This window comes from Pipistrellus kuhlii, unplaced genomic scaffold (assembly GCF_014108245.1).
Source record: "Pipistrellus kuhlii isolate mPipKuh1 unplaced genomic scaffold, mPipKuh1.p scaffold_m20_p_3, whole genome shotgun sequence".
Lineage (NCBI taxonomy): Eukaryota > Metazoa > Chordata > Mammalia > Chiroptera > Vespertilionidae > Pipistrellus > Pipistrellus kuhlii.
In genome coordinates, this window is record NW_023425529.1 from 47,197,333 (window position 1) to 47,209,677 (window position 12,345).

Here is a 12,345-nt window from a genome sequence, read left to right on the forward strand (position 1 = left end):
AGAGGCAAAGGCCCAGATTTGTTACAATTTACATGGTAAAGCAATAGAAAATCTCATTATAGTTTCAATTATCTAAACAAAAAAACTCTCCCTAATGAATTTTTTGAAATTTGACAAAATCTAAGTAAGACATCATACACCAAACTATTAATTAAATTCACTGATGAATACAGGTAGACTATTTCAAATGGAATTCAACAAAATACATGAAATTATACTATGATTTATCAATATTTATTTTAATTACAGAAGGGTGAAGATACAAGATAGATAAGATAGAAAGATGATGATGATGATAGATGATAAATAGATAGATAGTAGATAGATAGATAATAAGTAGACCAAATAGAATTATATATATATATATATATATATATATATATGTATATATATTTAAAAAATCAGGCTATATTTTACATATGTATATTTACATATGTATATAACAACATTTTTTTAAAAGATTCTATATAGGTTTTAATTAATAAATCAAACTATCACTGGATAAAAAACAGTATTTGCATTTAAAATTTTTAAAGTAAAATTAAAATGTGATAAACTATTAAAATATCTGGAGAAAAACAATTGACATTAGTACATCAAACAGTAAAGCACCTGTACTCATCTTAACTGTACTCATCTTAGAGGGGAAGAGCTAGCCAACCTTGAAATAAAGAACTAAGTAAAAGTGCTCGCTTTTATCATTGATATTCAACATTCCATTACCATCTTAGAAATTCCACAAGTTAAATAACAAAATAGTTCAGATTATTATCACAATGAAGTTATAAAAATACTCTATTTAGCAATTGTAAATGCCTACAATTTTTTTTCAAATTCTTACATTTATGAAAGATAGGTATGTCTTACAATGACTGGCATCTTAATATTGTGCATATTTTAATTACACTTTTCACAAAATAATAACATGCACTCAAACAAACTCAATTAAATAAGGCATTTTCTTCCTAATAGCACTATTATGGACCTAGTAAACATTAAAAGTAGTAGGAAATTAAAGTACTTAATAAGAATATTTAGAAATTTGGATGAATAAAGGATACATATAAACAAGTCAGTTGACAATATTTGCACTAGCAATAAGCCTCTACAAATCAAAACCCAGGAATAAATTCTATTACGGAGTTAACATATTATACCATGAATTTCAATTTGTGCACTCAATATATAAATTTAGCACAACTTCAGTTAGAATCAGCTTTTAAATTTTTCTCATTGCACAAATAATCTCTAAGTTAGTATGAAATTAACTTAATCTCTAATGTGGTATCTCATAGGTAGTTAATAATTAAATCTCATAAATGTACAACAATACATAAATGAAAATAAATATTAATGAATAGGAACTTCAAGAGAGAAGATAAAATGATGCAGTAAACAGATAAGATTATGAAAGTATACAAGTTGCCTTTATTTTTATATAAATATTTATGTTACTTTTATACAAAAATGGGAAATTTTCAGTTCAGTAAGAAAAACATGTTTTATTTAATAAGTGTTTCAGTCACACACAAAAATCTCAAATGCAAAAATTTTACTTTTAATTCAGTTCACACTAACAGGTTACATTCTAAATGTTTTTAGTTTTAAGTAGAAAAATAAACAAGAAAAACCTTATTAAAAAATATATAAGGCCACAATAATATAGAGGAGTCAAAAGTTTTTACTTAAGAATTTAAAGGCAGAAAGTGACAAAAGAAAAGGCACATATTGGATTACATATGTGTTAACCACTTTGACCGGCAAAAGATACCACTGAAAATTTCATGCCAAATAAAAAAGTGGAAATTAAATATATAGTGCTGACAGACATAATTATTTCTAAAGTATACAAATAGCTCTTATACGTGAACAATACAAATGAAAAAGCTAAATAAGCAAAAAATAGACATGGTCAATTTGGAGAACATCAATTCCCACTTAGTAAAAAAACAGGATTGTCAACTGTTGTAGTAATCAGTCTAATATCAAAAAATTTATATGGTGGAAGAACTTTATACCAATTATACTGTCGATTTTGAAAAGAACTTTTATCTGTTGCTGAATTAGATCTCAGGCAAAAGGGTACTTTCCTAAAGCCCATGTAAAAATTTAAGTTGCTAAAGCCTTTTGACGAGCAATCAGAAAACCTACAATTTAAAAATACGTATATTTTGACATGGCAATTCCATACCTGCAACTTTACCTCACAAAAATGTAAGTACCATTTAAAAGGATATATAGCATAAAAAGGCACAATATGAAATACAGCATTTCTGATGACCAAAAATTCAATGCAAAATGAAAAATTCTCAATAGATTGATTGTCATCAAGTTATTAAACAAATCCATTAGAGTCACACATTTGTTCTAGAGTAATTCCTGTGATTTTTTTTTTAGGGGAAAGAGAGACATAGTGACAAAATATGTCTAATATAATTGATTTTTTTGTATTGGAAACCTTGCCAAAATCCTTCATTATGAGTAAACATTCATATATATATATATATATATATATATATATATATATATATATATATATGTGTGTGTGTGTGTGTGTGTGTGTGTGTGTGTGTGTGTGTATATATATATATATATATATATATATAGAGAGAGAGAGAGAGAGAGAGAGATGTGTGTGTAAAATATATGTATTGTACCTATAAACATATTTAATAAGTTTTATATATGTAGTCATATCAAGTTTTAAAGCATTCTTAGAATGAATGATATTTGCTTGAGAAACTAAATTTTAAAAATACTAAAAACAAAAGCAAAACAAAACAAACAAAAATATACGTTTCTAGAAAAATCATTACGGGAAGGGTTGAAACAAGGAAAGCACAGGATGAGCCTGGGATATCTTATTGTACTAGAAAAACGGTTAATCCAGCGGGCTAATGCTGTGCAAGCCCTGCACTTTCTACACAAAGGCCCCTCTTAGGACTGGTCCTTGCTTAGCTGCTAGGAGATAACCTCTGAACTCTTGGAATACCTTGCCAGATAAGAGTGAGGCCTTTGTTCATTAGTGTATGTTGTCATTCCATAAAGGAGTGAGATCGTGTGCTATTTATCTTTCTCTGACTGGCTTATTTCACTTGGCATAATGCTGATCCAGAGACAGAGAAGCCTAATCAGATAGTCAAACCTCAGAGAGAAGGTAGGGGCGGGTGGGAGTAAGGGGGAGAAATCAACCAAAGTACTTATATGCATGCATATAAGTCTAACCAATGGGCACAGACAACAGCAGGGTTTTATGCCTGAAGTCCTGGCCATACCACATCAGGTTGACCTATGGGGACTGGAGACTAAGTAGTTGAGTAGTTAAGGCTAGTCCCGTGGGTCCTGCATGCCTACATGACTGACCCCAATGAAACCCCTAGTTGTAAAGGCTCAGGTGAGCTTCCTGCTTGGCCATACTTTGCTCATAAAGTCATACATTGTCACTGGAAGAATTATACTGTCGATTTTGAAAAGAACTTTTATCTGTTGCTGAATAAGTAATAATTAAAGCACAAAATGTCAAAATATGTTGAATAAAGCTAAACATTATTTAGAGCAAAATTTATAGCACTAAAATAATTATTTTAAAAAAAAAGACTAAAAAAATTTTTAACCTTTCCACAAAATTAGCAAAAAAAAAAAAAAAAGGAAAAATCAACCAAATCTAAGTAAACAGAAAAAAAATAAAATCATCATAGAAGTCAGAACAACTAAAAGACAGAATGGACATCATCCAAAACCACAGGAAAGCTGGCTGAGTGGAAAAATCTACAAGTAGAAAGAAGGAGAGAAGCTAAAGGATCAGGGGAGCTGCAAAGCACTGAGGTAGGGAGACATGTGCACAGAGAGGAAGGGTAGCCGAGTGCCTGGCTGACGGGAGGGGAAAGGAAGCCCCCGACCGCACTGAACCTCAGTTTCGACTGCACTGAACCCCAACCCCGGCCGAAACCTTAAGGACCTAGGTTCATGCAGGTGGAGTCTGGACTGTAGAGAAAGGCACCCGGAGACTCAGAGACCGGGAGCTGCAGCAGGCACTGAGTGCGCACAGAGAGGTGTGACCTCGGAGGTTGCCACAGCCTCTCCACACCAGAAGGAGTAGGAAGCCCCTGACTGCACTGGTATTAAAAATATTATACAGAGACACAACACAATTCCGGGCGAGCCCCTGGGGCACCCACACTATTGCAGGGGGAATCTGAACAGTCATGCAGAAACTCAGGGGAGTCTCGAAAGGCAGAGGTCTGAGACACGTGCACAAGGGCAGGGATGACGGGAAACCAAGACTGTAAGCTCAGCCGTGAGACCCTGCCCCATCCAAGCTGAGCACAGAGGCTTTTGCAAGTTTGATCCTATAAGACTGTCTCCAATACAGAAGGTATCCCAGTGTAGACACAGCTGATACTCACACCCAATTGGCCTGGGGGTCAATTTCTCCCAGTGATAGCAAAAACAATCAAGACTTAACTATAACAAGGCTGTATATGCATTCCTCAAAGGGGAGCACCAAGAGTGTCTACCTCAGGTAACTGGGGAGGCTGACCCACCAGCCCATATAGGACACCAAACACACAAAGCCACCCTACCAACTTAGGGAAGCAGTGAAAACGCCAAGACAAGGAAAGAGATCTCCAACAAAAGAAATGGAGGAGAACAAAAGACTGGATATAGAGTTCAAAACCACAGTTATAAGGTTTTTCAAGAATTTCCTAGAAAAGGCCGATAAATTTAACAAGACCCTCAAGGATATGAAAAAGGACCAATTAGAAATTAAACATACACTGACTGAAATAAAAAAAAATATTATACGGAGACCCAACAGCAGACTAGAGGAATGCAAGAATCAAGTCAAAGGTTTGGAATACAAAGAGGCAAAGGACACTCCTCTGGGGAAGAAAGAAAAGAAGAGAATCCGGAAAGTTGAAGATATTGTAAGAAGCCTCTGGGACAACTTCAAGCGTACCAACATCAGAATTATGGGGTGCCAGAAGAAGAGAGACTGAAAATCTATTTGAAGAAATAATGTCAGAAAACTTGCCCCACCTGGTGAAAGAAATAAGCTTACAAGTACAGAAAGAGCACAGAACCCCAAACAAAAGGAATCCAAAGAGGACTACAACAAGACACATCATAATTAAAATGCCAAAGGCAAAAGACAAAGAGAGAATCTTACAAGCAGCAAGAGAAAAACAGTTAGTTACCTATAAGGGAGCACCCATATGATTATCAGCTGATTTCTCAACAGAAGCTATGCCAGACGGGAGTGCCAAGAAATATTCAAAGTGATGAATAGCGAGAACTTACAGCCAAGATCACTTCACCCAGCATAGTTTTATCATTCAGAATTAAAGGGCAGATAAATATTAGGAATAGTAATAATTAATGTCGTTTTTTAATACTTTTTTTAAATCGAATTTATTTAAACAATACAACAAAATTTAATCAACAATATAGTTGCCGTTGTTTTCTACTACTTGTGCCCAACGCTCAGGAAGCATTTTAATCCCTCTGTTGTAAAATTCTTGTGATTTTGATGCAAAAAATTCGGTCAATGCATTTTTGAGGCATTCTTCATTATTAAATTTTTTTCCAAGAAGAAAGTTTTGCAAAGATCGGAAGGGGCAATATCAGGAGAATATGCAGGTTGAGGGAGAACTTCCCATTCCAACTGGCACAATTTTTCAGCAGTGATTCTTGCAATATGCGGTCGTGCGTTATCATGGTGAAGAATTACGCCCTTCCGATTAATCAGCGCGGGTTCTTTTTCTCTTAAAGCTTGGGCTAACCTTTCCAATTGGGCACTATACACTGCACTTGTAATGGTTTGGTTAGATGGTAAAAGTTCATAATGAAGAATTCCTTTAAAATTCCACCAAACACACAACATTACTTTTTTCGCATGCAAGTCAGGTTTTGGCGTGGGCTGCGGAGCCTCATTTTTGTCCAACCATTGAGGCTGCCTTTTCAAATTAACATACAGTACCCATTTTTCATCTCCGGTAACAATTTGCTCTAAAAACGGCAAACGGTTTTGACGAGAGAGGAGCAAACTGCAAATTGTGACTCTTTGATTACGGTTGTTGTCCGTCAACTCATGAGGAACCCATTTTCCAAACTTTTAGACTTTGCCAAGTGCACGCAATTGATTGGAAATTGTTTTCTGTGAACAATTTAAAGTTGTCGCAAGCTCTTGTTGGGTAATTTGAGGATTTTGCACCAAAAGAGCTTGAAGAGCTTCTTGATCAAAATTGGACACACGGCCTCGACCACTCTTGTCATCTAACGAAAAATTTCCCTCGCGAAATTTCTCAACCAACGCTGGCATTTTCTGGAGCTAACTGCATCTTGACCAAGAGCACTACAGATGTTTTTTGCAGCCTCACTTGCTTTTCTTCCTAATTGGAACTCGTAAAGCATGCAGTGCCGAATATGCTCTTCATCCGCCATCTTCTTAGCCCTAGTTTTGCAACAAAAACCAAACCAAACACAAACTTTTTCAAGCAAAACTTGTTAATTGCACTTCACACATTCTGTAGATACCACGTGTTTGAAGGTTATGTCAATACAAGTCAACACCAAGCAAGATTTTAAACGAATGTTAAAAAACGACATTTATTAGTACTAGACCCGATAGCTTCATAGATAAGAAAAAGCTAAAGGAGTTAACCACCAAACCAGTATTATATGAAATGCTGAAAGGTATTCTTAAGAAGAGGAAGAAGCTGAAACCGGTTTGGCTCAATGGATAGAGCTTTGGCTTGGGGACTGAAAGGTCCCAGGTTCGATTCCAGTCAAGGGCATGTACCTTGGTTGCGGGCATATTCCCAGTAGGGGGTTGCAAGAGGCAGCTGTCGATGACTCTCTCATAGATGTTTCTAACTCTCTATCTCTCTCCCTTCTTCTCTGTACAAAATCAATGAAATATATATATTTTTTTAAAAAGAAGAGGAAGAAGAAGAAAAAAGATAAAAATTATGATCAACAAATACATATATATCAACAAGTGAATCTAAAAATCAAGTGAACTAAAAATCTGAGGAACAGAATAAACTGGTGAATATAATAGAATCAGGGGCAAAGAAAGGGAGTGGACTGGTAATTATCAGGGGGAAAGGGGTGTGGGGGTGCAGAAAGAGACTGGATTAAAATCATACACCTATGGATGAGGACAATGGGTGAGGGGGGGGAGGTAAGGACAGGGAAGGGTGGGAACCAAGCGGAAGGGAGCTATGGGGGGGGGGGGGGGAGGAGAAATAATTGTAATAATCTGAACAATAAAGATTTATTAAATTTTAAAAAAAGAAAAAGAAAAAAAAGAAAATCAGAAAAGAAAGAAGCCACAAAATGCAAGTGGAATTGACCCTTGAACAGCATGAGTACATTTATATATGATTTTGGGTTTTTGTTTGTTGCTGTTTCTCAAAACAATGCCTGTGTCATTTTAAGTCTGTGGCTGGGAGTCCTTGAATACAGAAGGATCAACTGTATGCGTCCCTTACTTTCTCTGAGGGATTTGAACATCCACAAATTTAGGTATCCCTGGGAATTCTGAAACCAATCCCCTGTGAATACTGAGGATAACTGTAGTTAAATTTTGGGAGAGTCTAAAATTATAGGTGGAATTTTTTTTAATATATTTTTATTGATTTTTTGCAGAGAGGAAGGAAGAGAGATAGAGAGCTAGAAGCGTCGATGAGAGAGAAACATCGACAAGCTGCCTCTTGCACACCCCCCTACTGGGGAGGAGCCCGCAACCAAGGTATTATACATGCCCTTGACTGGAATCGATCCTGGGACCTTTCAGTCCGCAGACCAATGCTCTACCACTGAGCCAAACCGGTTTCAGCTATAGGTGGAATTTTGACTGTGAGGTGTGGGGGGTTCAGACTCCCTAATCCTAACATTATTCAACCGTAAAGTGTATAAGGAATGAAGACATGACTACAGATGTAATTACAGGTTTTATACATATTAAAAAAGACATAAAGGATTATAAGGTGCATATAATAAGCTGACAACTTAGGTAAAATTTATATTATGTGATAAATAAGATGTTTAAATACATAAATGTGTATGTCTCTTACTGTAGTAAAATATGCATAACACAGAATTTACTATTTTGACCATTTTTAAGTAAAACTCAGTGGCACTTAGTACATTTATATTTTGAAAACTATAAAAGTATGTTTTGTCTACAATTATAATATATGGTTGTAAATTTTTATGCATTTATGAATAATGCAGTCAGTATATTTGGAGAAAGAAAAATCTGGAAGGATAAGATCTATAAGTAAGCATTAGCCTTATACAGGGAGGGGCAAAAGTTTATAGTTGTATATGGAAAATATGCCTGGCTGGTGTGACTCAGTGATTGAGCGTCAATCTATGAACCAGGAGTTCATTATTCCATTCCCAGTTAAGCACATGCCCAGGGTTTGGGATCAATCCCCAGTAAAGAGGAGTGCAGGAAGCAGTCCACCCATGTATCTCTCATTGATGTTTCTATCTCTTTATCCCTCTCCTTTCCGAGAGAGAGAGAGAGAGAGAGAGAGAGAGAGAGAGAGAGAGAGAGAGAGACAGAGAGACAGAGACAGAGAGACAGAGACAGAGAAGGGAGGAAGGGAGGAAGGGAGGTAGAAAGAAGAGGGAGGGAGGGAGAAAGAAACAAAGAAGGAGAGAGAAGGGGAGGGGAAGAAAACAAAAAAATCAATTAGGAAATGAACTAAGTGATTTATATGACATAATTGTCCTGCTATTTGACTCAGTGATCCCATCTCTAGGGAATATATTCTAAGAATCCCGAAGTACCAATCAGAAAGAATGTATTCACCTCTATTTCATAGCAGCATTATTTACAAGATCTGGAAACAGCTCAAGTGCCCATCTATAGATGAGTGGATTGGAAAAAAACTGGTAAATTTACACCACGAAATACTATGTAGCTGTAAAAATGAAGCAACTTTTGCCCTTTAAGACAGCATGGAGAGACTGGAGAGAATTATGCTACGTGAAATAAGCCAGTCAGAGGAAAACAAGTATCACATGTTCTCACTCATATGTGGAATCTATGACTAAAGTAAACTGATGAACAAAATAGATCCATAGACATGCAACAGATTGAGGAAACTCAGAGGGAAGTGGAGGGTGAAGGGTGAAGGGTTACAGGAAGTGAGTAATTAAAAAACATATGCATATGTACATAATCCATAGACACAGAAAATAGAGCAGTGAAGGACTGGGGAGAAGACAGAGCAAGGTGGAGGGGGACAATGAGGGAAAGGGAAGACATCTGCAATAATTTCAACAAGATAAATTTTTAAAAATTAAAATAAAATAAAATAAATAACCTATCTCAAATGCTACTGAAACATCCTAATTTCTCCAAGGAGTCAGTCCCACTGAAACCTGTTTTCCTTATGTGTTTACCAAACTCATTACTCAGAAATGAATTAACAGTTCTTGATTGTAGATCACCAAGGACCATTTGTTGTTTTCACCTCCTGGCATTTTCTGCAAATTAAACAGAAAAATCACATTTGACATCATAAAAGCATTTTTCTCTGTCCTGATTATTTAAATTATTATCTCTTCCACCTGTGGAGAGAGCTCTCAGCATTTAGAGTAATTTTTTTCCTAATGATGGAGATAATAGGAAAATCTTTGGAGGATTATAGTAGCACTGAGTCCATCATAAGCAAGTCTGTCCAGTTTGTCGGAAATGGAGAACAAAAGGAACTCTGTATTCCCAGACATCCCAGTGAATGTGAAGACACAAATATTTTTATGAAAATATTACTGTAGTCTTAATATAGCTATATTTAAATAGCCAAGAGAAGTCTGACTTTCAAACAGAAGAGTAAGTATGATAGTTTGTCTCTTTGATTAGAATTCCCTTTTAGGATCTAGATAATAATTTCTTCTGACAAGAAAATGGATTTCTGTGATAGTTTATATACTCTTAATGTGTTTAAGTTATGTTTATGACATTCATTTTGAGAATGAATTTCCCTCGTGTGAATAAATGTCAATGACTGGGAGGTTTTTATTCATAAAATGCATAAACAAAACTGTATCTTGCTTAATGAGAGAAACAATCAGGGTAACTTTGTATAGACTATTCAACCATAAATTAAAAATAATGAAGTATCTTTATATAGAAATATACAAGCATGCCCTTTGCATTTCTCTTTCCACCCCAAAAAGAATAACAAAATCACTGAAGTCACAGCATCTCATTATAGATTCCTGTGTTCATTTTGGACATTTGTTTGGAAGATAAAATAAATAGAAATCAGTTAGTTATATGTTCTGGTCACTCTGTTTATTGACTCCTATTATAAAATAAATTGCAATATCATGGAGGAAACATATATTTTCAGCATTGAATAATGGTCAAAACCTGAAAATTTCAATTTGATATGAAATTTAGTAACTAAACTTCCTAAAAGAATTCTGACTTTTAAGTAAACCATGACCCTCAGTAAGTGATCTTTCTCTATATCAGAAACTTTGTGAACTCGGTGGTCACTATAATTCGGCCCCAACATCAATAGGAACAGAAGACAATAAGTTAAACAATAAAGTGGATACTCTCATATGACAAGATAAACAAGGGGATACTCTCATAAACTAGATACACAAGGAGAACCTGATTTTTATTAATGGATTCAGAAAAATATCAACATTTGACATATTGATTGAATAGTAGGAACATTTGAGTTCCTTCTTGGTGTAGTATCACTGAAGATAATTCATCAACTAGAAGATGAGGGAGGGAAGAGAAGACAGTCATCATTTATGTCAGCAGCAAAGGTAACACACATATCAGGTAACGCACATATTCAAGGGGGAAATGTAATGGGGAGTAGGGACCAGCCACAGTGCTTAAGGTTGGTCATAAGAATTCAGTTTAGAACAGTTAAAATAAGCTGTAATCCATCGGGACATTTCTCTGAATATCACATACAGATTGGAAGAAGTCACAAGTCCATGATGAGAAACGGTACAGTGACAACATTCATTCTGCTGGGACTGACAGAGGACCCTCAGCTGAAGGTTCTGATTTTTATCTTTCTATTTCTCACCTTCACCCTGAGTGTAACTGGAAACCTGGCCATCATCACACTAACGTTTGTGGATTCTCACCTAAAAACACCTATGTACTTTTTCTTAAAGAATTTATCCTTTTTGGAGATCTCATTCACATCTGCCTGTATTCCCAGGTTCATGTATAGTATTGCCTCAGGTGACAAGGTCATTACCTACAATGATTGTTTCACCCAAGTGTTTTTCACTGACCTCTGTGGAGTGACAGAATTTTTCCTTCTGGCCGCCATGTCCTATGACCGCTATGTGGCCATCTGCAAGCCCCTGCATTATACCACCATCATGAGCAGCAAGGTCTGCCAGACTCTCATCCTTGGCTGTTGGATGTCTGGTTTATGTGTCATAATGCTACCATTTAATCTGGCTTTAACTCTAAAATTTTGTGACTCTAACATAATTGATCATTTTACTTGTGATGTAGTTCCTTTAATGAAAATCTCATGCTCAGACACATGGCTCATCGAACAGACAGTCATAATCCTCGCTGTCCTGACCCTGAATATGACTCTTACTTGTGTTGTTCTGTCATATGCTTCTATTATCAAGACAATTCTGAGATTCCCTTCTGCTCAGCAAAGCAAAAAGGCCTTCTCCACCTGTTCTTCCCACATGATTGTGGTTTCCATCACCTATGGTACATGCATTTTCATCTATATGAATCCTGCAGCAAAGGAGCAAGTGACCATTAATAAAGTAGTTTCACTGCTCATTTCTTCTATTTCACCTGTGTTAAACCCATTTATTTACACACTGAGAAACAATCAAGTTAAGAAAGCCTTCAAGGATTTCATCAAAAGAATTGTTTTGCTCTTTTCTAATAAAAGGAAATAATATTTTCAGACATCTCACAAACAAGGATACATTGTATTTTTGAAGTTTATAAACTCCTATGTTTTTTAATAATATGTACATGAATTAAATTCATTTTTTCAATGCTTCTTCAACCAAATTGTCATTGAGCCCTGTTCAAACCATTTTTGTATCTTCATTTTTTTCAAACTAATATATTATAATTTTTCTATGTCAGGTTATTTAAATTTTTAAAAATAAATTAACTTCCAAATACTATTTTAATATATTTAAAAGTCATTCCTTGGGAAAATATAAGGCACAATGCTTTGTTGCTCTACTCAAAATGCACACAATAGTGATACCTAAACACATGTAAAAGAGTAATTTTTGTATAATGTATAAAACAGATGAAAAGTCATGAGTTAAAATGCATGTGAAAGATTTATAGTG

The 12,345-nt window shown here is 35.4% G+C and overlaps 1 protein-coding gene across 1 annotated transcript; it reads left to right on the plus strand.

The window, feature by feature from the left end:
* The first annotated feature begins 10,986 nt into the window (after positions 1-10,986).
* Positions 10,987-11,934, plus strand: LOC118730095 (olfactory receptor 6C2-like). Its single transcript, XM_036457804.1, has one exon. It carries the CDS (start codon positions 10,987-10,989, stop codon positions 11,932-11,934), a length of 948 nt encoding a protein of 315 aa, XP_036313697.1.
* Positions 11,935-12,345: the final 411 nt, after the last annotated feature.